At 37.7% G+C, this 27806-nt stretch overlaps 1 protein-coding gene across 13 annotated transcripts in view; it reads right to left on the minus strand.

The window, feature by feature from the left end:
- The window catches only part of LOC116732730 (adhesion G protein-coupled receptor L3), a 279903-nt gene that overhangs the window by 152164 nt on the left and 99933 nt on the right, over window positions 1-27806 (minus strand). For all 13 annotated transcript variants that reach the window (XM_032583083.1, XM_032583084.1, XM_032583075.1 and 10 more), the window contains exon 4: window positions 17134-17347. In XM_032583083.1, coding sequence (XP_032438974.1) covers window positions 17134-17347 — 214 coding nt within the window. The remainder of the gene's footprint in view (window positions 1-17133; window positions 17348-27806) is intronic.

The following is a 27806-nucleotide window of genomic DNA, read 5'->3' on the forward strand; positions in this document are numbered from 1 at the left end:
TACCTTTCAGCTTCCATGACACAGAATACACTCAGTGGAGGAATAAAATATACCTACATTAAAACTGTATGAAATATGAACCATTACTGGTCTCGGGTTGATAATATCTTTCTGTCCATCGAATTTGCTTGAATTTACAGAGCTGTGAAAATGTATTTGCTCCCTCAGATTTCTCCTGGTTTAACTTATTTTACTCACACTTAAATAATTAAGATCAGAAAACATAATTTGTCATCAGACAAAGATAACTTGAGTAATTATGAAAAAAATATGAAAATCATTTCAATTTAAAGAAAAAAAAAAGCTGTTAAAATTCGGCATTATGTCAAAGAATAATTGCTATCCGTCTGTAAAATGATGAAATCACCTAAATGTAACCTGTCTGGCAACATTAGACAAAAAGATCTTAAAAGCATTTTGTATTCCAATGTTCATGGTTCAGCAATTAGAAAAAGATTGGGGATCGCTCTTCTGAGATAACACTCCATCCTGAAAAGAAGACACAGATCACAAAGACTTTTGAGAACATACTCTGAACTCTGATGCTTGGAGACCCTCCAGTGTGGGTCAATTACAACCAAGAGCAAGAAGAGTGGGCCAAAAGTCTCACTGCCAGTTGTTTTAATGGAGGTTACATGAGCCTGTTTTATCTCCTAGAAAAAATATTATTATTCAAAAACTGCATTTCTGTACTTACCTATGCTCTTTATCTGATATAAAATTTTGCTTTAAGGTTTGAATTTTTTTTTTATGTGTAAGTAGGAAGATACTTTTTCATAACACCTAAAGTTATTAGCAATATCAAAAATGCAGGAAGAAAAAAGCTCTCATGGACAGAAAAGCCTATGATCAATCCATATATATATGTTTATTTTTAATTTAAAAATAACAGATACAATTCTACAGTATCTTTACCATCAACTTTATTCCAAAGCCTTCAACCTCTGTTGGGATCATCCATCCATAGTAAACAATAGAAAAGCCCATCTACTCCTTCATAAGACACATCTTTGAGCATGTGGACAGGAAGGCACAGGCCTTTGTGAAACTGAAGTGTGATGCCTGTGGCAGCTACATGCACTTTTCCTAAAATTACACTCTGGTAAGAAGCCACCACGGTCCAGTGGTCGAGGAGGCCATTGATGGAATTAATGCTCATGAATAACAATGCAGCGCCAGAACAAGTGAGAGCTCTCCCACTGTGTAATATTGACATGCTCCCTGGTCAGAAAATAGCCTGGCATAATTAGCTTTCACAGGCGAGTCTGGGACCAGCAGGAGAGGCCACTCTAGATGCAGACTAACCCCCTCAGCAGGAGTAGTGTGAAAGGCCGAAAATGAGTGAGGGGCCGATTGAAGAGGAGAGGCAATTCTCTCGGTCTGCTGCACAATCCATCTACCTGGACACTAAACAATATTGATATATTTATAAAACAAAAAAGCAATGAGGCATGATAGAGTGTGTGGTCATAGCAGTTAATCAAATGAAGATGGTATGATAAGACGTTAAAACTTTTGAACAGCCACAGAATGGCTGACGTGCTTGGATGTATTCAGCCATTTGTAATATCACAGGGGTGTCAAACTCCAGTCCTCAAGGGCCGGTGTCCTGCAACTTTTAGATGTGCCTCTGCTGCACCACACCTGAATAGAATAATTAGGTCATTAGCAAGGCTCTGGAGAACTGATCTACACAGGAGGTAATTAAGCCATTTCATTCCAGTGTTTTGTACCTGTGGCACATCTAAAAACTGCAGGACAGCGGCCCTTGAGGACTGGAGTTTGACACCTGTGTTAAGAGGTCAAAAATTACTATTTTTCTTCTTTCAACCAGATCAAGTAAACTGCTTAACTGAAGCTGAAATTATTTAGCGGAGTGGTGGAGCACTGCCCTTCTAATGCCTGTTGCTGCACATTTCTCCCACAGTAAATACAAGTAAAACAAAGATGCTTTAAAACTATAGTTTGAAAGCTACAAATGTCTTGGTTGTTAAAAAGCAGACTGCAGGCTAACAGAGTAGACATACTGACTAATTAACCAGAAAGCATCAACTTGTTAAATCTGTTTTATGGCATAGCAAAAAATCCCTAAAGATTATAACATTCTGTGTATTTGAAACATCTGAAGGGAATATAATAACCACAGGCCAGACACTATAGAGAAACTAAGAACAGATGCCTAAAATCACAAACGATAACTTTATTCTCAGATAAAACTTAAAGATTTATTTTGTTAGATTTACAAAAAAAAGGGATTCTGTCTTGATACAAGGTTAAAATGTGAACATTCAAGACTGAGTGAAGGGGACTTGATTTCTTGGCGCTATATTTCAACCTAGGGATCGCCAACCATGTGCAAGATACATAAATAAATATAGACATAAATAAATACTTCCATTTGTTTATCATTGTGTAATACAGAGCCAAATTCCCCTGAATTTATACAGTACAAAGAGTCCATATAGACAAACACTGCACCATATGTTTGTTGGATTGTGTGAATGTTACGGTCATTGTAAAAGCAACATCTCCAAAATGAATTAGGCAAACCAAATACATATTTTACAAATATTTGACAAAATACTTAGTTGCTTTGCCTCTTTTGGTATTTCGTATTATTTTGGTTTTCAGTTGCTGTGTTGTCATTGTGTTTAGTTTGCTAGTCTTCTGATACTTCTCCACTCAACTTTCTCCTAACATGCACCTCCATAAATGTTACACATTTAGTTAATCAGCATCACCTTTTCCTACTGCAGTGATCACCCCTTCCAGATCTCACTTTCACTCCGCGTTCACCAGATTTTCCAGCTGACTCTTGTATACTCCTGTGAGGTTCTAAGTTTGGTGTGCGGTGCATTATAAGAACCATACAAATCTGTTGAACAGTTGTTTGAACAATACAATGCATTTTAGCAATCTGAAAAATATCTGCCATATTATAACCAAGGATAGGATGTTTTTAAGTAAAATTCAACTCTGATGTTGTCAAATACATTCTTCAAACTTATACAAATATGGATGCTTTAAGTCATTCAATTAAAAAATAGAACTTTTGAATAAACTTTGGCATTATAGGCCACAGTGGTTTTTTTTAAATCCCAACAAGAATTGCTAGAAAGTTCACACAAGCCTATTAATTATGCATTACCATGTGCAGTGCTCAGAATAATCTTGACTGCCAATCACTGAAAACAGAGAATATCTAAATTGCTTCCTGTAACTCTACGTGAACTGCAAATTGTGTGAGCACCCCTCAGGATACAGGAATCTGCTGCTGAGTGTTCTGAAAATGCATGGAGTCCAAGTGGTGCAAACTTTTTGAATATTAAGCAGCTTGGGTGAGATCAAAGTGAATTATGCAATTGTGTTATGAAACATTGATTATAAGAAAGGGTCATCTGTTTTTCAGCTATAAGACTGATACATTTTGCCCCACGCAAATGGATCCAATATTTAATGGCGCATGCCAAACAAACTATGGAGATAACAACATTCTCTCTTCTTTCATGGCATTCCCTAGACAAATCCCCATAATGGTGAGAAATTATCAAGAATATGTTGATCATTTGAAAACGGAAACCTACTTCTATAAATCTAGGCGAATAAGAGCTATTTATGGCAGATTCGAGGTGCTAGCTGTGGGTGACCATCAGAAAGTTAAAAGGTAAACAAATTAAAACTGCTTTTTATTTTTGCCTCCTTGATTTTCCCTTTAGCAAGGTTGGAGGACATGAGTTGAAACTGTACATCCCACTTTCCCTGCCTTACCAACTTGCAGCAGCTGCAGACATGGGGATCGTAGCTTGTTCATGCCCTTCCCAAGTATCATTAAAGAGAGGTGATGTAACAACGACGCACAGTAAAACTGAATCATTACAGTGAAAATAAAGAAATGAAGCACTGAGGGAGGAGTGATAAGAGGAGAAGCGAGGATTCTGAGTTGAACGGTAATTGAGAGCAGAGGGAGAAAGACAGAGACAGGAAGATAGTGGGATTAAGGTAGGTAGAGTGTGTCTTGTAATGCTGAGCTGAGCAATGACTAGAGGCTTTCCCAGCCAAGCGGTTTGAGCCATCTATCAGTTCAGAGGGACTCCACAAGTACTTTGCGGCATAAACTCTCAAAGATGACTCATTTCCGACTGACGTTCAAAGCTGACTAAAGCAGCCGAGGAACAAAAGAAAACTCGGTCAGAAAGGCACTAAGTTAAAGCACAGTAAAGCTACATGGTTAAAGATTCACACCATCATGAAAAACTGAAAACACAAAAGAAAGAAAGAAAAAGAAAAAATCTTATCAAAGCTTTTGAGGTTTGATAACATCTTGAGATACGGATGTACCAAGAAATTAGTTGCAGATGTTAGGCAGTTTTCATTTTCATCCTCTCTCACCGGCCAGTTGGAAACTCAAATATTCAATTCAAAGATCTTGAAACTTGACTCATCGATTTAGTGAAACTGTGTTACAGAAATCAAGATAATGGGCTCCAATCGAGACGCCCTATCATAAATCTAATTGTTTTTAACAGTTTTGACCAAAATCAATGACAAATATAAAAAATATCACTGTTTGATTCAGTGTCATGGGAGCTTCTTTTTACATAGACAGACTATTTTCAATATCTGGGTTATGAAGACAGCATGTAGTGATTAATCACCATGTTCCTGGCTAGACAAATTATTGGCCTCAGACATTTGAAAGCGCTTTGTCTAGTCGGAGTTATCAGCCTGTAAAATCAAATTTGTTCTGCTCAATACTCTGAAGAAAAATATGTCACAATGCATGTTAAATATTGCCAAAGACAACCAAACATGCCTTTGTGTTTGTGAAAGCAAAACACAATAATCCTCAGTTGACTGTGTAATAAACTCAGATTAATTATGTGTTACAATATTTTCCTGTTTGTCTTTGTTTCACTTAAGTGATTTATGAGGCTGGATTGAATTAGAAAATGCTTACTGTTATATGCAACAACAGTGTAACTGTTGCCAAGAACAGTGAAGCGATTTGTTTAAGATGTTTATAAGACTGCAAACTGGTGGTTCACGAAATTAACACCAATTGAATAATAATTCAGAGTAAGTTCTTGGTTGTTTTTCCTAAAAATGATCAAATTTGAATCCAAGCTGACACAGTCATCATATTGCAGCTTAACATTCAACACCTAATTTACTGTAGATATAACAGAAAACAGTGTGACACAAATAAGGTTAAAATGGGGGATCAAGAGGTTGATACATGTGTTTCAAAACTTACATGTGCAAACCATTAAAACCAAACATTTATTATTTTCTCTTTTTTTAAATAAGTTTGATGTAGTATTCAGTATAGTTCAGTTTAGAATAGAAAGTAGCAAAGTTTGCTTATCTGAGGAAGTAACGAAGCAAACGTTATACTGTACGTTTAGAAAGTAACAAAGTAGGTACTCTATGGATTATTTAGAAAATAAAGCAGCAAAAACGGTCTAGTTAGCTTGGGAAGAAACGTAAAAAAAAATTATAAAAAAATAAAGTCACAACTCTAGTGTAGGTAACGTAGTGTCCCATGCATCCTGATGGTGTAGAGTTGGTTCCTCTGGAACCCGAAGCTCGACTATCTGATGGAGCCCCTCTCCAAAACCCCTGATTCGACCTTTCCAAACAAAACAAAAAAAACTACTACAAACGATTTACAGGTATATTTCAAAGAATACCAACGACTACAAAATAACGCTGAACATACGACCAATGAAAAAGCAAATGTTACTTTGATATTTACAACATTTTACTTTGTAGTTCATCTCAGCTTAAAACATTCTTGTTCCTATGCATTGATTGTCCTGCGATAATAATTATTCTCAAACATCGCAGAAACAAACATTACAACTGAGGACTATGTTGAAAACTGAGACCAGAGGAACACTGAACTTACTGTACTGAGGTAAACTAAAGAGATAAAAGACCTTCTGGAGTTCATCCCGTCCAAAGTATTTTACTTTTTATCTCTGAGGAACACTGATTAATGTCCCGAAAACCTATTCAAGGTCACTGAAACCTGCATCTTCTTGCTGTATTTTGGGTCGTTATATATTCAACGCTTCATGTCAGAAGAAAGAGAGTTAGTGGTCGACATCAATTGTGTGTACCGGCAACTGCCAGCTGAAACGAGGAAGAAGAGCAAAAAAAAAAAAACAAGGGTTAAAAAAGTACTATGAAGAGAAGAGAAGGGCAAATATCAGATAGAGAAGGAAAAAAGGCCCAGAAGATTCACTGCTGTGTGACCAACCACCTGCTCCCCTGTGAATTAGCCCTTTCTTCACAGTTTGGACTCATCCAAATGAAACTCAGTGCGCTGGTTGACGAATGGACTGAGCCCTCATACTTTAGTTTTTCCTCCAACAGATGATAAGCCCCTTCTTCTGAGATGTTCCGTTTTTAATATGATAGCAATATTCCCTTTGAGCAGCAGAAGGCTTTATTGGTATAAAGTGAAAATAAAAAAACGTCACAATCAGAAAACTTCCTGGTTTCTCTTGGACACCTCGCTGCTTGTAGGGACATAATAAAGTCTACAGGGCATTCAGCTCAGGGTATAAAAATGGCCACCGTTATGACAGATTTAAGCCACTGCCTCGTGTCAAGCCCAACCCTCCCACCATCCTGCTTTTATCTATTGAGGGGAAGCAATTCACCCTGTACACTGGGGATGTTCTTAAACATCTACTATTTCCCGGCATGCGCTTCCTTAATCCTCCTTCTAATAATTGTAGCATTTTGTACATCCATGTCTAAAAGACGCTCACTGACTTAATAGGCTGCCAGCTTCAAAATTACAGCAACTAATTGACCAAAAATTGAATGTGGCACGCTTCTAAACAAAAGATTAATTTTGGGGAAAGGGAACGATGGAAAAACGTATAAGACAAGATAATGAATATTAGGTGATGTCATCCAAAGCAGAAAAATAATAACATGAGGCAAATAAAACTATTCTTTATGGAAAGAGAGTTATGCAGGGGCAGGAGGCAAGTACGCACAGATGGGAAGGCGGTTTAAATTTCTGCAGTAATCCAAAGAACTTCTTAGTGCATTTATCACTTTTATTAGAAAAAAGGGAAAACTTTATGTTTATTCCTCTGTCAGAGCTTTCATTAATTCCTTCTGCATATTAATGGCAGCTGAAAAATCTCCCACTATTCTGTTTGTTCACACCGTTACAATAGGCAGTTGTCCCACGCTGTGCTCATTGCTCAGATCTTTGTTCTGTAATTGTCAGGTGCTCAATATGTAATTGTATCATGCAAAACCCAAATAAATAGAAGTGCAAATAAAAGGCTTTTAGAAACTGAAACGGCTTTTGCGGACCAATAGATGTCATTATTTTAAATATGTATTGGCTTTTGTTACAATGTGCATTTAAATAAAAGCAGTGTTTGCATGGATCCATCACAGAATAAGTCTTAGTTGAATTCTAATGGCAGCAGTTTATTTGGTTTTCGAAAGATTTAGAAACTACGTCATATGCTGCGTATGCATTAAGTACTTTGTTTTTCTGCTCCCTTTAAAAGCACTGAGAAATGTCCTGACTTGCTCTATTCTAGTCTAGTCCCATGATGCAACCTTGGATAATCTTTCATTAGATCCACTGAGTAACTTTGTTTAAATCCCAAAGCTCTGTTTTTACATGCAGATGTGCTTTAAAAAATGTCAGCCTCAGCCAAAGCTGGGAATAGGATTTTCACTTTTTTTTCTTGTCTTAAGAGTAAAATAAAATACTGGGAGTGCAAACATGTAGATATTGTTCCCTTTATCTGTTGTTCTATTTTCTGTAAGTTTATTTATTCATACTTAATATCTGTATGTTGTGAGCATGTGAAACCAAAGTCAAAGTTCTTATTTATACACACAAATTTGGCCATTTCTGCCTTTTCTCTCTTCTGATTTAAACCTTATAAATAACACAATAAACTGCAACTGACGATGTCTGCAAACCCAAAACCTGATAGGTTGGGGGTTTTTACTTTTACTGTCCAAAGTATATTTCCATTGTGGATTCTCTGAGAGCACCAAAAATAGCTGCGACTGTCCGCCGTTTAGCAGGACAGTCGCACAATTTTTAGCACCAACTAGGTTAATCTCAAAAGGATATTTGCAGAAACATTGTCATACAGTAGATGATCAACTGAAGGATGATGCAAATGTCAGGTTCAGTGTCACGTCTTTGAGAAATTTTGGCTGGATGTCTTAAAGACATTACTTTCAGACACTGGTTATCTTCCGTAGGTAGCTCTTTTAGAACAAATACTCTTTTACTCCTTAACTTATCCATTTTCCACAATTTTCAGGAGTAGTATCAGACACAAAGAGCAGAAATAAAAAAAGAAGTTTGATGGACCTTAAATCTGCTTAAAATATGTACAGATGAAAAACATTAAAAAAAATCTGGCACAAAAACATCAAAAAATAATTCATGTTATGAAACGTTTGCACAGAGGTGTACATTCTGAATAGATCACACAAGTGTTTAAAATCAAAGTGCATAAAGGGAAACACTAATCACCATGAACACACGATCCTCTCAATGAAACACGGTTTTCTGTTAGAGACTGCAAGGATTTGAGTCTGGGGCAGAACTTGAAAATTGATCTTAGCAGACGTCCTCCATTCAATCTGACTGAGCTCGAGCTACAAAGCTAAGAAGAATTCTTTCATTTCTTGACATCTGATCGTCCTCTTAGCGGTTGCTGATGGCATGGGTCTCTTTGGGGTTTTCATCTTTTAAGAACTACCCCTGATCATCAGATAACAAGCAAACAAAAATCGAGATAAATAAATAACCAGCCCACACTGAAGCAAATCTTGCCTGAACTCCTTAAAATAAGGTCAAAAGCAAAAGATAATTAGAACCGATGCATATGGAAAGGATTATCATCATGAGATGTGATCCTCCCATCTGCTTCCCTCTTCCCATCCATCAGTCATTCATAAGCCCCCCATCGGCTGCTTTCTATCCCAACTTTCCTGCAGCCATCGTCCTCCTGCATTTGAGAAACAACCCGCAAGCGTTTGTTTTCCACGTCATCGTCATTAACAGCAGCTGTCAAATGTCAACCGTCACGTGCTGGGGTGGGTTCAAAAAGCAGGTTGCTTTCATTTTGTTTTTATCGTCCTCGTGAGACTCTTCAAGCTGCGATATCTATTAACCTTCACCGTTAGTGACATGCACACAAAGACAAAGAGCTTGTACAGACATAAATATGTTTGGTTCGTCTTTGTTTGCCGAAATGACAAGTGTGGTGACACAGCAGTGGGAGCAATCCCGAGGGGGTTCGGACTGGGGAAGAGAAATAAGAGTGATAAGAAAGACAAAAGGATAGACCGGACAGATAAGGACGTGGAAGGTGTACGTGCATGAGTTAGGAAGGAGGAGGGGGGCGCCGTGACCCGCTTTTCTCCTTCAGGGGTCATGCACAAGCCTGCCACGATACTATCAGCTGTCCCTTATGGTGCCTGCTGAGGTCTGCTGAGATATAAGGTGATATATAGTTTTGATATAGCCTGTAATTACTGGCTGTGAAGGCCACATAGCCTTGAGGGGGGAACAGAAAAGGGGAACACACAAAAAGAGAGAAGAAAGACATCGTGGCTTTGATGAGAAAAGGGTCAGTCTTGTTTGATAGCAAAAGTGTCTGCGACGCCCATCCCTGAAGCTACTTCGCTCATTTGAAAGTGGGACTAGATCTCGACATGTCTTGAGGAGACTCAGACAATTCTTCAACAATAACTTCCAAGTATATCCCACAAGGGACTAGGGGTTGCTGCAAGACTCACAAGCTGCAGCACGTGTGTACTCACTATGCAAATGATGTCAAATTGAGCTAAATTAATCATAGGTAGCACATTTCAATTACAGCATCATTAGCCTGCACTGCCAAGAGGAGACATGTTTATCCAAAGGCTTGTGCACAGACATGATGTTCAAAACACAAAGAGAGCCAGCTGTTGAAAGACATCCATTCATTTCATCCTGCCATGGCATCATGTGAGACAACCTTTACTTATAAGCTCAGTGACGGTGCAAACTCAGATAAAAGGTGCTTTTGGCTCTGTAATGGACGTTAATGGAACCAGGCACCTTACCAAAGGGATCCTCAATATATGGTGCCTTGGAAATGCATCCATTCCACATGAACTTCTTTTAACATTTTGTTACATTACAACCACAAATTTCATTGTATTTCATCAGAATAACAGAATACACAAAATACTAATTATAGATTCTGTAAAAACACCTTTAGCTACTGTTGCTGTGGATGTCTCTACAGGCTTTGCACTTTCTTGTTTGCAAAGTAACTCTGTCCCTGTCAGACTGAATGGAGAACAACTGTGGGACATCAGGTTTTAGGTCTCACCACAGATCCTCATTTCTCTTCAGGTCTTTGACTGGGCCACTGAAACATGAATATTCTTTGATCAAAAACATTCTATTGCAGTTCAAGCTGTTTGTGTGGGAAGGGACATGCACAGATAGACACTAGGTGTTGCTAGAGCACCTGCCCTTTTCCCTCTTTGGGAAAATGTGCCCTTTTTGATTTTTTTTAGCAGTGTATAGAGTGCTTTCCAAGGATGTATTTCAGGATCTTACTTGAAAGTATTCAACTCATAGGGTCTCAACAGAAATGTAAGTCACATTTTGCATTTAGCATCAGATACGAGGACTAGGTGTGAGAAACAAAAGTAGAGCTAAAAGTGATTTTTGTTGTTGTCGCTGCTATTCGATCTGTGGAACAACAACAAAAAATGCTGATGGCACTCAGACAAATATAAAGAACTTTGCAGTCCCAAAGAGAGCAACTGACCCAGCACATGTAAATTATGTCTAGTTGGTTTGATTGCTCAGATTGTAAAACATGTTGTTAAACCAGTTTCCTTTGTTAAATTAAAACAGACATATTTACATTTCCCTGAATATAATTACAGCAATATAGATTAGAGGTTTTGTTCTTGATGTTCATAGGGTTGCAGGCTTTTTTTTAATTTCATACTAAGTAAAGTGGAAACAGTTACACAAGTAGCTTTGTAGAAAAGATTCTGATGTTTGGGATAATAAAATGTAAATGCTGAGCTACTACAGGAACTTTTCAGGAGCAACATGCAAAAGGTTTAAAGGCCCATCACAGCGGATGAAAACTGCAGTCTGCAATATACAATGAACCCAAACATAAAGGTTTTTATGGAAGGTGTTAATGAAGTTACTTTCTTTAACAGATACATTTGTAAGATTTTTTAAAAAATTAGAAGTCAGAGGTTTTTTTTAACTTTTTTTAAAGTAGACTGGTTAAATAGTTACTTTAAATGTTGCATTATGCAGATGGACAGCTGCAAACTTTGATGTTTTCACTCTGGAAGTTTTAAGAAGAGTCTGAATTCCAGAGGAAATGTTAGCTACAGACCTCATAAGGAGTCATACATTTATTAAACTTAAAATTATTATTAACTATGAAGATAATATATTTTCTGGAAAATATTAGCATTGGATGTAATGCCTATGTTTGTTAAAGTGCTTGTGTTAAATAAGAAGCTAACATCATGTTATTTAACAGTACCTATTAATATGTGTAACGCTAAGAGCAGCCTAAAAGTTATACCACCTGTGTCACGATCATGTCAAAATGAATTCAGAAATTTAAATTGAAATAACGTTGTGTGCCATCCCAAACAATGTTATCACCTACATCAGGATCCGCTCATCAACATATTTCAGAGTGGAGGATTCTGTGTCTTCTTCCTGAGAAATCCCACAGAGTGTACTGCTACTGTCTTTACTTTAACTCACATCCCTAAGTCACCGTTATGCTGCAACTACATAGTACCCGTTAAAGTTTATGGTCGTTATGGGTTTTTGACTTCCTCCTGAGTTTGATCAGGAGTGTCAGATTGATGAGTTGACTTCAAACCACCATTTTGTGTTGAGACCTTCCAGTTCATTACGATGTGTAAAGTGTGCTAATCATAGAATGAAAGTATTATCTGAAAGGAGCTCTTATGAACTAGTAACAGCAGCTTAAATCTTAAAATGCTAACATTAGCATCTGAGCTACAAATGGCAATTGTTATTAACTATGCTATGGTCAGAAACCATGCAAGAATTTTTTTTTTTTTGAATAGAATTCAACTTTATTGTCATTGCACTGTCACAAGTACAAGCAACGAGATGATTTGCCAGTATTTTGTAAATAAATGTAAATATCTAGCTCTTTTATGCTAACACCAGCTGTTATGCTATTATTACCTAAAATGCAATAACATTAACATATATTTTCAGGCTCTACATATAACGCCATTTCAAAAATATTTGTTCAAACCAGACCCTTTTTCTCCTTTTGTTTCTGAACAGCTGCTGTAAGGGGAGGACTAAAGCATGACTGGAGATAAGACTACTTGACTTGTGTGAAACAACTGATTGATGCGACCATGATCTACCTTTGTTTAGTATACTCTATGAGCAGTGAAAACATCGCAAGGATCTTTTTTAATTAAGACAACAAAGCGAAACAAGAATTTGAAAAGAGTTAAGTTTTCACCTCACCTCCGGGGGACGATGGAGGAAACGCTCTGATCTGCAGGTTTATTCTTAGAAGTTAAGTAGGCTTCATACACATTATAAATATTATGTAGCATAGAAATAGAACTTGGCTTGCGGAAGAAAAAACTCAAGTCGGCCTCAAGTGAGTCAGAGTACTCTTTGTGGATGGCCTTGTCACCACCCCGCTGTGAAAGCGTTGAGCCCTGCAGTTTCTGAGCTCTGCAGCTACAGCTCAAGTGATTACAATTCTTTCAAAAAAACCATTTATATTTGCAGGATTCCTTACAGACTGCATCACTCTGACTGTTTGAAATTTGAACAGTGTCCATCACCACTGCAGATGAAGAGGGCAGCCCTGGGCACTGATAATCTACTGCGCTGTACTGGCATGTCTGTGAGCAGATAAGTGCAAAAAGAGGCTTATTTTTCAGTTGAGCGCAATGTTCAGTACAAATGTCTTAAATCCTTATCAGGCACAGTGCATAGACTGGCTGATTTATTTATATGTCTTTGAAAATGTACATCATATCGTTAGTTTTAACTCAAATTCTTGGAACCAAAGTAAAGTCCAGATGATTTCCATCTTGGTTTTGTTTCACATGGTCTGCAGAACATCCTTGTACACTTTAATCAAGCAAACGTATAGAGACCACAATAAAGAGGAGCTCAGGCTGCTTTGAACCATTTTGATGCTTTAATCACACTAATTTACTGTTATGGTGTGCACGCAAACAGTGGGGACCATGAAAAGAGATGGCAAAGACAAATTTCCTACACAAATGCTGATGGAAAGTATGCTGGATCACAGTTGAAGGAGTCTCGCTTTTGTTAATTAAGTGAAAAAGCAAATGAGGAAATAATTAGTTTACTAGACAGAGTTTAATATAAAATGAATCAAACTCACTGCACATATCATCAGTCACACTATAGCAATTACCTATGTAAGGCATACCACAAACATATTTTTGATGTTTTTTGACATTTGTTGTACATTGTTGATTAACTGAACTAACTCTAACCAACAACAACCCAACACATCCCATGTATGTCAAATTGAAAAGTCACTAAAGGTATAAATCTGTGTTTCTAATTATGTTTTTCTCCATTAGTGCTGTTAATTTGTATTCTTTACAGCCGCAGCACAAATTCAAGGGCTATGTGAGAATATTACAGTGATTCAACATAATACCTGCAAGAAGGTTGAATGTAGAAAGAGAAGCTATTATTTGGAATATTTTTTCATCTAAAAAAGAACTTTCTCTGTTTAAACGACTTGTTTCTGTTCTTTGACCTTAATGAGCTGAGATGCCTAGCAACGGCCCTGACAGCCCGACTGTGAAAAGGTCGAAGGAGGTGGCGCTCATTTGTTGTGCTAACCTTCACATGCTAATGCGTAGCAGAGTCACTGCAGCCATAAATATCATTGAATTCTCTCACCTGATCCCGACTAGTCTTCCTCATCCATTTTCAATTCACAACACCCACACCCTTCATCCACTTAGTCACTTCTTCCGCCAAGAAAAAGTGCCTCGGCTCTGAATCGGCTTGTACTTATCTCTGAGCATCATTTAAACGCCCCTGCTAGCAATGAAATGCTAAAAAGACGGACTTCTTCTCTGTGTTTTATGTTCCCTTTGGACCCTTTGATTCATTCCAGCCAGGATTTTTCAGTGTGAGTGGGCAGCCGGGAGAGAAAAAAGGGAGCGACAGGGTGCATCAATTATGTGACAACTTGTTTCAAACTACCTCTTTTAACTATCCCCTGCTTTTCACATGGGTGATTATCTGAACTCTATGGAACCAAACTAAAAACCAAAGAGCAATTGTTTGATAAAGCTGAAAAGTCCATTAGTATTTTTCTCAAAGGGGCAAGTCAAAAGTGGAACTAAAGCTCTGGAAATAAAAAGAAAATGGACATATGTTTAGCTTTTGGAAATAAAGTGAGCTAGAAAAAGTCAATTTAGAGTAGCAATTTAGATAAAGCCTGTCCCTTGGCATTGCACAAGGGTGATTTGACCTCAAAGGAATGAGTACCCAAGCTTAGAAAGATCTCAGCATGGAGCTTTCATTCTGCTCTTAATGCTGCCATACGTCAACAAAATGGCTCCTGCACACTAAATGTACACGCCATCCGCACTCCCCCTAGAGTGCAATACTTTCTGAAATTCAAGCTTAGTTAAAACTTCAAAACAAGTGTATGTATTACCCTAATGTTAGCAATCAATTACACAGCAAAGGCCATCACACAGTTAGGCTTTATTGTAGCTATTCAGATAAATAGGTTTGGGTGTCACAGTTTTTTTCACTCAAAGGGTTTGTAATTCTGGGGACACAGCTTCAGTCTGCCACAAAAACTCTTCAAGAGAGTAATTATTTTTCACAAACAACTGCTAACGAATATTGGTACGTGTCAAAACTAATTGATGGCCAAAATAGATAAACAGTGGTGAGGTTTTTATTAAGAGAAGTTGTTAATGCATCACTGTGACTCTTCAAGTTAAACACCAGCAAAGACAAATCCACATAACATATAACAACATGAGATTTTATTGTTATATCCCCGTGTGATAAATGAATCCATTCAAAACCAAGCTGGTGTGGGATCAATATATGCTATTATCTATTTTACAGCCTCCATTCTCTTCAGAAATAAGATTATTTAAAAAAAACTGATTTAATTGAAATTTAGCAAACCTCGGGTCTTATTTTATACCTCCTTTAACCGTTTTTTTGGTTTTTTTTTACATGAAAAGACTCTCAAGTTGATTACTGAGCAGCATGAAGCAAATTATGAACAAGTGCGCACACACTCATAAGGTCATGTTCTGAATTAGTCCCAAATATCACCATGTTTATTATCCTGATTTCTACTGCAAACACGAAAGAGCCGGAGCATTACAAAATGAAAGAACTAATTGTAAGCACACACATGATCTACAGGCAGTGAACATTTACACAAAGACAACCTGAGTAAATATATTTATTTATCCATTTATTAAGGAAAATGTTGTCCACACCAACACCGCCTTGTGAGAGAGTATTGCTAAAGGGAATTCACTTTGATTAACCACATTTTAAGAAAGCCGGGTTTAGTTTCCATAGCCACGCCCAAGGCTGATTACTGCCAGACCTGTAGAATCAAGAAATGTCAGACTCATCACCATAACATCCCTAAAGCTTTCAGGTTTCTTGTAAAAAAAAAACAGAAAGAAAAAAAAACATTAGCCATCAGAATGTTTTTCAAAGTTTAAAGAGGCAATTTGTATCTAACTGAATAAATTTAATGTTGCTGTAGTCAGCTGCCCTTGAGTTGTCTGTCAAAGGCGCCTCAGTAAATTTAAAAACTCACAGAAACTATCAAAATCATCCCTGAAGACTCTATCTGTTACAAGTTTATACTAAAGTGAGTCAACATTTTCCTAAGGAAACATATCTTAATATGTTAAAATTCTTGCAGTAAACAAGTCGAGGTGTTTTCACACCTGAGATATGCAGTAGATTTAAAATGAACCCTAGTTTGTTTTCCCCCGATGGCGCGACTCTTTTCTATACATGTGAACACAGCAATCGCAATAACCATACCACAACCGTTTTAATGGAAGTTACAAACGACCTCTAGAACCGTTCATTTATTGGGTGATCCAACCTCAGACGACACAGCTACTATACACTCTGAATTTGAACATACCTGTAGGCAGGTATTTGTTAAAATGTGGGATACAGAAGAGTAAAAAAACTAATAAAAAAAAGGATCCACATCATTTTTGTAAAGCATAAAGCCCTATATCCATTTGTTAACTTGTTATCCGGTATAATTTTTCTTTAAATAGTAGTCAAAAAGATGGTAATATGAATGCATTTTGATCTGAACTTGTTTTAGACAAGCTTGGAAAAACCTTCCTGTATTTACATTTTGCCCCATACATATCTGACTGGATGTTCCTGCATTGTTCATAGAGACATCTTTGTTTGCTTGAAGTTTTCTCCATGTGAAAGAAAACTGAACCAACAGAAAAAGTTGCAAATTAGTAAAATTCATCAACTGATTTGGCCCAAAATAACTGTAGGTGAGACAACACCCTCAATATAGAAATAAAAAAAGGAAAGACAAAGGTAAAACGTTTTAGCATCGAGACAGCAATCCTGACCCTCCCCTCAGCTATGTTGTGATAGTCATATGACAATAAAATGTAGTGTATGCATACATGCATGCTTAATCTAAATCCACTTTATCTTCCTATCACTTTGTGTCAATACAGCGCGTTAGCGTTTTCATACAAGAGAAAGAAAGTGTTTTACTTTCCTGTTTAGCTATTGCTCAGTGACCAATCATCGAGTGAGAGCAAAATAACAGCCGAAGTGGCCTGTTGCTAAATATTTAGCTTATTCTAGTTCTGTAATGTCTTAAGCAACTATGCTTATGAAAGTTTCACTAATTAGTTACATAACTTAGCATTCTTAACCATTAATCCCACAATCAGCAAGCAACACTGAGTGTGGGTATGAGTTCAAGCTAGCTGATGGCTACATTCCCACGTTTAGCACTTTAGTTCATTTGTATGTGCAATTACCTTTGAGACATGATCTTGTAGGCATCTGGAAGATAACACCGCGTGTTCTCCATCTGCGCGGGGTCTGCGTCGCAGATTTTGTCGTCCGTACGGCCATAGTTGGCGCTCTCGATCATGATGACGTCTGTGCCCGGGCAACGCAGCTCGATGGGGTAACTCTCGCAGGACAGCTCCCTTCTCACCACCGCCATCGGGATGGGTGCTCTGCTGAAAGCTGCAGAAAACAACAAAAAAAGTAATGAAAAGAAGTTTGAGAATTTTTACCATCTTTTTATTCCAATGCAAGTTGAAGATTTCCATGAAAAAAAATAAAAATAGAAGAAAACAGGTAAAGCAGCTTCATCCTGGAGTTGGTTGCATGTGTTTGTGAAGACCAGAATAAAATTATGCATATTTCCACTGAAAAAAAATAAGAAAAAAAATACAAGAACAGATGGGAAGACCTGCAATCAAGAGGTTTGACACCGAGACATATGCAAAGAGGTTCTCCACCCTTCTCTCAAGAGTGTGGGCTGATAGGACACGAGTTGTTTGGAGTAGGAGGATGAGCAACACCACAGGGGCCCTCGAGAGGCCAGAAGTTGTGGAAAGAAGACTGAGTACAAGACTGACACTGATCACACATAAAGAAGTAGTGTTTGTTGGCTTTCCTGTGAGAAAATACACAGTTCATTATTTGGGCATTAAGCTGGGAGATTAGAGTGAGAAACACAGAAAACTGTGTATTGCGGAAACATGAGAGCCGTAGGGTTTATTGTGTTTCAAGGGGGTCACACGCAGGCAGGAAGTAGAGGGTTGAGATATGGTTTAAATCAGAGGTAGGAGTCAAATTGTTATAAAAAAGACTCATGTTAACTGCCCAGAACAAATAAATGGCTAAGAAACCATGTATTGAGTGACAGCCATCTGTGGGTCACTGTTTTGCTGTTGCATGAGCATGCAGGCCCATGAATGTCTGCAAGCTGAGGCTGCCACACGAATGAGCATGTGCACAACAGGCTGGAGACTTTCTGTGTTTAGATCCAGATATTAAAAATCGAGCAGAAAGCATAAACATTGGTCTCAGTGACAGTAAGGGGAAGTTTGTAAGTTTAAGAGCTTATAAACATCCTTTCAGACAAGTCTCTGGGATGCATAAAGCACCGTGAGATGACGCCAAGCGAGACAGAAAAGGAGCAGCGAGGCAGAAAAAAAGGAGAGTAGATCAGTCTTAGTGACAACGAGAAACATACTTACAATCTGTGTTTTCTTTTAGCTAAGTAGAAAGGTGGGGGGTTCTGATTTTAAGATTTTAAAAGTTTGAAAAAGATTTAAAAGCTATTAAAATTTAATATGTGACTGGATCATTTTCAGCAATTTTAGAGTAGTAACAGCAGAGAAGTACTATCCACTTTCCCACCTGATCCCGTGGGCTGTAAGTCAGTTGTAAATGACTTCCAAATGAGAGAAAATCTAAACACGCAACCTAAACTTTTCCTTTTTCCAAAGATGGATGCCTGCGGTTTGGTCATCAAAGGACCGCTCTCATTTTATGAGAACGGCATTTTGAAATAAACAACAGTAATGACCTATAATGAGTCAACGACATGTTGGTAAAATAACAAGCCTACTGCAGACAAAGCAGCTAATACAGCTGCATAACTGGCCAAATTAAGTTTGCCAGACTCACGGGGCAGGATGTGATTCTGAAAGTATAACCTTGATACCACAGTTCTGTGGTATTCACACAAATATTTAAATTGAAAATGTTTAAATGCTTTTATACAAACAGCAAACCATATATATTATATATTATTTTACTAAATGACTAGACTAGAAAAATTGCAAAACTTCTGGATGGAAATTACAATGTCATTGCCCACAGTGGAGGATGTCTGCAGAAAGGTGGGGCACTCTCTCTTTACCACTTCTTAAAAGTAAATGGAGGATGCAGGGCGATAGTAATTTCATCTAGCCATGGATTAATATTTAAAACTTAATAAATGTGATGCTTTAAAGTCTCCATTTATTATTCTGCCTTGCAAAGCAGACTGGAGCAGATCATAAGGATCCTTTGCAAACCTATAGAATACAGCAGAAATCAGCATGATTAATTTTTTTGAATCAAAAATCAAAAATTGGAATTGAATTGTGAGATAATAAGAGTCCCAGCCCCATTTGTCTGATAATTCCTTAGGCTATCTGCTCCAAACCAGCCTGCAGTAAGCTGCTCAATAGACAGGACATTCATAGTCAGAAAACAGTAGTATAAAAAACACAAAAATAACCTCATTTTAATTTCCAAAACACAACTGTATGTATCTTTTTGTGACTTGGAATGTTTTTAGTTTCCTGCATTACAATGTCCTCTGTACATATGGAGAAAATGCTAGTTGCGTTCATCACTCCCTATTAATGGTAATTTCCTAAGAAACTTTAGCAGTTTTGAAATTGGAGCTTTTTAAATTCTTAGTAAATCGTGAAACCAGACCAAGTCTACACTGACTATACTCGTCTATGCAATATTTACGTCTAAATGCTTTAGGACTGTGTGAAAAACAACAACAACAAAATACATTTAAAACCATTCTGCTGATTCTGATGTTTCAGTTGTCACTGATTTAAAATCTTTGTTACTAGTATTTGAAAAGCCTGACCTCTTTTATTTCTCCTCTTATGTATATCTCTGCTTCAAAAGTAAGATTAAAAATATAGTAAATAACACAACAGCTATGTAATCAGAATTTTCCCATATTGATCTTTGCAGTGATAGTAGAACACCTTTATTTAAAAACAAAAGTACATCCGTTTATGTTTTTAAATGAACCATTGAGCTGCTCTACAGCATTCTCCCTCCAGGCCCTGTGAAAGTGCTGGAGTGAGCAACGTTTTCTTTGTTTATGTGGCGCATAGAGCAGCTCTATATGTATATCAATATATCTCTAAAGCGGCTAACTGCAGGCTAGACACCCAACCAAGACAGTGTGATCATTTAAGCAGCTAATATTAGCAGAATTACAATGGAAGGAAAATTACTAGTACATTTAGCAGATATTATTTCTTTTTTTTATTTTTGTGCTTAGTTTCGCTGCTCTGCATTATTTTAACATCAGTGGAAATAACTTGTTTTTTTTGTTTGTTTGTTTATTTTAAAGAAAATCAACGAGCTAAAAGTACCTTTTTGTTTGAATATTTCCTTAAAAAACACTGTTGGCTGGTATTTTTCCTCAAGGTTAGCCTGCCATCAGAGTTTCATACCAGCCCATGTCCTGAACAAGAAAAAAAAAGTACCAGAGTATAATTTGTTTGAGGTACTCAGTAGCTACAATGACAATCTCTCCTTAGCAAACAGTATGTAATGTAATTGTCTTTCAATGTGTATCATTGTGGTCATCAGCGCACCAGATTTCCATTTTCAAAAGTGGAAGGTGGAACATCTTTGAAAGCCCAGAAGTCACAGCCAAACAGATGCTGTCGGCTAATTTTTACCGAAGGAACACACACAGACTCAAATGTCTTGCACGTTGCAAAAGATGATGACCGTAAAGGCTTCATAAAAAAAACAAAAAACACTGACAGCATCTCTCATCTCTTTTGATTCTTTTTATGCATCTCAAGCACTTAAGGAACAACCCAATCCACCTGAAAAGGATGAAGCATGCAATTTTCTATCATTACTCCCATCATTTTTCTCACTCATATGATCATCTTATTGTATGACATGTCTGGGATTTAGGTGATGGATTTTTTTTTTTGTGGAAATTCATCTTGAAACTGTGATATAGTGATAATTTTCTTCTTGCAGGTTTGTCCGCCATTGTGTCAGCTCTTAGCGCATCTTTCTTTTTGTGCCAACTTTTTATTTTCTTTTTATTATTGGTACTCAGGCTTTGTTCAAGTTCCAGTGGCTAGTTATGTCTAATTATACTTCTTGAAATCTCTCAGTGCAACAATGTCAACCTGACTCTTGGCGTACAAATCACACCAACTCAAGGATGCTGAGATCAAGGCTCCGCGGGGGGAGCAGACCATCTGTTGCGGCACTCTTTGTTCTTAAGCCTTCCTGATGGCATTGCATGATGGATAGGTGTAAAAAAAAAATCCTTATGTGCATAACACAAGAACAGCAAGGCATACAATCTGTAGTAATAAAAGTCAGCCAGGTACTGCTCTTTATATTTCCCTACAAATAAACGCAGCAAACACAAAGAGACGCAATGAGGTGAAGCGACAGGAGAGGACCGTCATTATCGTGTCATTTCATTTTGTCTCATAAATCATTCAAACCCCAACACACTAAAGCGCACTTGCTTTTGAAACATCACAGATTGGAATAATTATTTCCAATGCAGGGATGAAAGCTACCAATTATCTTCCTCTTAGTGGGAAGATTTATTCCGCCTCCTAAACAGCACTGGTGTGAATCAAACCAAAGTTTGCTGAAATAAATAACAGCACGCGAAAAAGGGAGATAACACAGGTTGACTCAGGCAGGTGCACTTAGGGAACAGAAAGGTGCGTAATTTAGTTTGATTAAAACAGAACAAACTGTTTTTGATCCTTGCATGTTTGCATTTGGTCTTTAAATGAGAGTAAGAAAGAAAAACAAAAATATGTATACATAAAATAGCTTACGTAAAGAAAATTATAATTTATAGAAAATCTCAACGCCTCTGTTCATAACTGTGCAATGTTTTAAAAAAGAGGGGAAAGTGAACAAATAGAAGACAAAAGGAGACCTGCATAAAAAACTACTAGCCAGTGAGCAGTATCTGAAAGTCAGAGATTTTAGAAGTAGAATGCATCATTCTTCCACAATTAGGACAATCAAGACTATTTTGACAAAATAAAGAGGGTAAAAACCATATTTGATCAACTATTATAAAGAATCACATTTATATGTGACAAATTTCTAGAATGTATTTCCTACATGACTTTATCCCCCTTTAGCACTCTTGTGTAATTACTTTTAGTTCACTGTTCTTTAGATCATTGCATCAGTTCCTTGATACCAAAGGACATTTGTTTCATCACAAGTCTCTAAAGATTCCACCACAAGATTTAAGTCAGCTTTAGGACTGGCCTTAGGGGTTTTTTTTCTTTCTTTTTTTTCAAAATTGTTTTACATCTCCAGAAATATTGCCCTATTGATGAGCCACTTTCACCCAAGTATTGTGTGCTGGACAGTTGCATATTTAACTGTAGAATTGCATGGAGTAAGCATGTATTTCCACAAAGAAGTATGCAATATATAAAAACAAAATAAAAAAATAAAAAATGTGTACTTCACATAAGGTGTAGCTATAAAAAATAGTCTACACTGGTCCAAAGTGAGTAGGTTCATTCAAAAAGACAGACCATTTACAATTAATGACAATAAAAGTTCTTAATCATTTCAATGATTCTCAAGGCCTCCGGTCACACCCAAATCTCCACCTTTCTCACTACCATGCTTGTCAGTTTTGCTAAAATGATGGGTTTGTTTTTTCCATTGCACAATGGCCAAATATTGCTACCTGTCCCACCTGTATCATCAGTATTATGCTAGGTACTTAAGAGTACCTCCAAGGAACCTGGAGGTGTTGTTTGGTTCTTGTTATAATCTAGCATAGGGACTCAAGAAATCACTCAGGTATACTGACTTCTTATGTATAAAGCTTGTTTTCAATTTTTTTTTAAATTCCTAGCAGAGTAAAACTTAATGCTTTAACTTAATATCGCAGTGTTGTACAAGTTCACATGGAACAACTTTAGATGTTTCTCCAAATTCCCTGCAATTGATGCTAGCATTCCCAAAACACATTAAAAAAACATCAGCGAACACAATGCCGTTGGTACAGGCACCGGCAATCCTCTAATGCAAGTGGGTAAAAGCATGCCAGTGATGGCTCAAATTACCCAGATAGTCAACAACTGTAAGTTTAATTACATCTGTGTCTGGAGAGTGGTGATTGATAGGGCTCATATTGCCCAGGTAGCACAGCCAGCATCCTGCCCCCTTCTCTCACACACAGTCTCTGTGTTGCTATATACCTGCACACACCATTGTCCCGTCCACTGAAAATCGAAATTAGCCTCCTAGAAAACCTTATCTGAGTCTGTGTGTTCCATCTGTTTTCTCCCTCAGCTGCGAAAACTTTAGAGCTGTATTTATATGCAGCCCGCATCTCTTTTTAGCACGGCAGATTCTCCCTGGATAATTCTTTTGACAAGCGCATGGCTGAAAATGTAAAGAAAAGGGATAGAAGATTCAGTTAAGCAAACCGAAGTCGTTATAAAGGAATCTTCCACCACTTCTAAAAAGTATTTTTCATTGTGACGCCTGCATGTGACGTAACTTGCTAATGATTATTTCACAAATACGCAATTACTCACCAAAAAGGGCAACAGAAAGGTCAGAGAGAAAAATGGTCATTTGGAAAATGTCGCTCCCCCGCAGAGCCGCAACAATCACTCTAAGGAGAAATTCTTTGATGCACTTATTGGGTGCTTGCTAATGGTAATGGAAAATGAGGAAGGGGAAATTTTTCACCTAAAATGTTCATTCTTGCTTTGGTGACGGATTTTTTCTTACCTTTCCTTGAACCAAAAGGCTCTAAAACTCAGACAGAGCGGGATATGACATTTAAAAGTCATCACTGGGAACAAAACAGTGGCCTTTGGGAGCTGGCTTCTTTTTCATCTCTGGTGAAAACATGTCAGGGTGGAGCTGTTAAGGTCGACTCTTGCTCACAATACACTGAACTCTGCTGAATGAGCCAAAATCTGGTGGGACATGAGGTAGCTTCTAAGGAGAGATGCATCATTTTAGATAGGAAAGACTTAATCAAAGGTTTCTAGACTGATTTCAGTCAAGAATGAACTTGTCCTTTATCGGTAATGGTTGATTTAAAAGGTCTCTCTAAAATTATAAATGATAGTAAGGACATAGAGGCCGATGGTATCAAAGACCACAAGAGTGCCTCCAAAGTGTGCTGCAGTAATAGCAGCAAGTCCTGTAAATGTTAGAACCTTTCTGACAACTGTCCATTAGACCCAGCATTATACAGTTATTTGGTTAATTGTTAGCAATTCGCTCTAAGTATGTTGGGGCCTTAACTTTTAAAAGATACTCGCTACTTTAGACCAGGAACATGCCAACAACAACTACAGTTTTAAGGATGTTCTGATCAAATCACCTTGTCATAACCTTCACCTTGTCAAACTTTGCAAAGTCCTTGCAATTTTTCCTGCTTCAAACACATCACATTTGAAGACCCCAGTATATTCCACCTTCTAAGAGAATACTCATCGTACACTCAGACTTCTATCCATATTGTTATTACCATTGTCATGATACTGCAGCTATAAAAAACAAGATGTTCCTTAAACGTCTAAATAGTTTTAGTGCAAAGAAAGCAGTGTAGAGATTTTTAGAAAAATTATTAGATGCTTATTTTCAAATATCTCTTAACCCAGAATATTGTGAATGTATGTTGGAAGAGGGGTGGTTGCATTCAAATGAACTCTGACTTCATCAAATTAATGGAAGATAGATGGAAGAGGGGAGGAGGGGATTGCAAGGGAGCTGATTCAACAGATCAAATGTCTCGCTTTCCTCGGAGCAATGCCGGATGGGTCCAGCCCCCAGAGCTAGTGATTAATTAGCACATGAATCTGGGAGCAGTTATTTGATTAGACCAATGGGAGTCTGTCACACCAACTTCTTAGTTTGCAACAAATGACAAGCTAGTGGGTGTAGGAGGGTAGGAAGAAGTTTCTTGAACAGACTACTGTGCAACAAGCAGGCACTCTCTTTCAATAATACATGAGGGATTATTTATCTTGAGGTGAGATGCAGATCAGTCAAATTGTTCTCAAATAAATTACGTTTACCCATGGCTTAAGGCAGGCAAATCTTCAAGGCTCCCTCTGTTTTTTTTGTTTGTTTTTTTTAAGAATGTAAAATTATCTAATAGTCTGCCAATTTAGTATTTCAGGAGAAAAACATCAATATGAAAAAATGCTTTTTTTGTGGCATGTGAACAATGTAAGATTTAAAAGCGGCAAATTATTTTCACCTCCCACTCAAAAGTTGGTCAAATAACTCCCAGGAAACAAGGCTGGAAGCTTGAAAAATAACACCAAAAACATGTTTGTCATAGATACAGGTGTATCATGGTGAATTTCCACATGGCAGACATCTCAAACATCCTTATTGGCTTTTGACACTTTTGACCAACGATGCTGCTGAGAACAATCAACATTTCTCAATTTGACAGGATCCAGACATCCGTTAACGCAGCGGCCAAATCGGGCCATTTGTTTTGTTTCAGCTTGCATTTGCCGACACGCATCCGAACGCATTAATTGCCAACAAGGAACTTGCGCTTGCAAATTCCAGGGGAAAGGGAGAGAGAAGACTGATGGTGGGTTACTGCAGGGCGGGAAAATGTACAAGTACGAGTTTCAAACTGTCAGTCAAACTGCCCATGGTGCCTGGAGGGAATGAGCTCGTCAGTGTTAACAAATTAGCACAGGGGGGATGCAGAAGCAGTGCTGTTTTAATAAACTACTGCACCTAGAAATATCAGGCTCCTTGTGGTGAGAGGTGGTTTTTAAATATTATTTTTAGGTTAAACCATATGCAACATCCATCCACAAGATAGTAGTCATTACATGGAGGCAGAATATTACCTTTCCTTCCCTGCTGCTACCATGTGTCAACATAGTTAAAGTTAATAACAGAGATGCAATAAATTAGTTCCTGAACATTCAAACCACAGCAACTTCAATATCCTTCTGTGATATACTTTAATCTGGTAGATATCTAAATGTTGCATATGCTCAAGTAGACAAGTGCATTTCCATCACTCCTTACAGATTCTTTCACGTACTCCAAAAGAAGGGGTGAAGTGTCTCTTCATCTAGGAGCCACTTCAATTGAACTAATCGCCACTTTAATTTATGAAGTGCAAACAACACAAGAAAAAAAGGGGTGCTTTCATAAAGATCTAATGTTAAGAATCCTCATGTAAACTACATTATATTGTTAGGTTAGATCAAGTTGGGTCACATTGAGATGTGAAATACTTAGGACAGAATAAAATAGAATCGAAATATCCTTTATTGTCCCATAATGAGGAAATCTATGTGCAAAAAAAACAGCAAATTGACAGGCAATCAAAACAACTATTTCCACAAAGAAATATGCAATATATAAAAACTGAATAAAAAATAAAAAATGTGTACCATACTTCACATATGGTGTAGCTACACAAAAATAGTCTACTCTGGTCCACAGTGAGTAGGTTCATTCAAAAAGACAGACTATTTACAATTAGTGACAATAAAATAAAAATCTTAACCCTAACCTAGAATAAAACTCCTTGAGATCAAATATCTCCTTTACAAGAGCGTCCTGACAATCATACAGATTAAATGGAGTAACTGAATTTCTTTCCCAAGCTGTATTGTCCAATACAGCCACGGCTTACAGCAGGTCCACTAAAAGTCCATATCTACACAGAATTGTGAACATGTGGCAAGACCTAAAAACCCTTGTGCACAGATGCTACACATGAAAAGTTACACTTCAGATTTTCTTTGCACAGGAAAAATTTTTTAAAAAGCCATGCCAACCTGTTCTTTTCCAAAAATGCAGCACTTTGTGATCCCAATAACTTTAACTGAATTTTGTAGTAAGAAAGGTGATAACAATGAAAACAAAAACAGGTTTGATCTGAAGGCAATGTGTAATCTACAGAACTTCACATCAAAACAAGAACAAATGTGTTCAACATTAATCTTATTTATCTGGAGACTTAAGGTCTTTTCTGTTTTTAGCTCTAATCAAAGTGAGATTTGGAACATTTCCCATTTCACTTAGCCACGTGTAATCAAACCATAGAGAATGTGCTATTTTCTATAAGCAAAGCGCTGCTCTGCCAGGAGGTCCAAGCCAGAGCTGAATGTGTACAGCAGGCAAGTGCTGCGCCAGCGGCTCATGACAGCGAATAGAGCTTTGTTCAGCTCCAATCATGTCTGACATCATTTTACTGTTCTCCCTCCTTTCATTGCCTTATCCTTTTTTTTTTCTAGCTCCATCTCCCTCTGCTCCTGCAAACCACCGACCCACCGACCCACATGTTCGCCATCACTCGAGGGAACATCTCAGCCAAGACTAATGCACCTTGGCCCCCACCTACTGTACAGAGCCTCCTCGGGCTTAAGCTAACACAATCCCCTCCACACAGTCAGGGGAGGTACACAACTGCACACAAAGACCTACAAACATGGCTCCCAGAGCAGACATGATTCAACATGGCCCTTCAGTAACACATGCCCTGGTAGTAATTGAGGTCAAAGAGAAGAAACAACAGGCTGAAATTTCGTCTTGTGTGAGAGGAAAGAGGTCTTTTCCTTACTCTTCTTAGACTCCACATTACCTGATGGAATTGCCTCGCAGCATACCAGAGGCAAGAGCTCGGCTAAGTTTAGCAAAGTGAACTGAGATAAACTGCAGTGCAGACATGCTAATACGACGATTTCAGGGAAAAGGAGGTCCAGACGAGGCAGGGAAAAGAAAGCTAGAATATAACCTACCAGTGTACAAATATCTGTCACCTTAAACATTTCTTCTGTTTTTGCTTTTTGTTGCAATTAAATGTTTCAAAACACAAAACCAAAAAAATGAGCAAATAGAAAGAAGAATT

Source organism: Xiphophorus hellerii, chromosome 14 (genome assembly GCF_003331165.1).
Source record: "Xiphophorus hellerii strain 12219 chromosome 14, Xiphophorus_hellerii-4.1, whole genome shotgun sequence".
NCBI classification, from domain to species: Eukaryota; Metazoa; Chordata; class Actinopteri; order Cyprinodontiformes; family Poeciliidae; genus Xiphophorus; species Xiphophorus hellerii.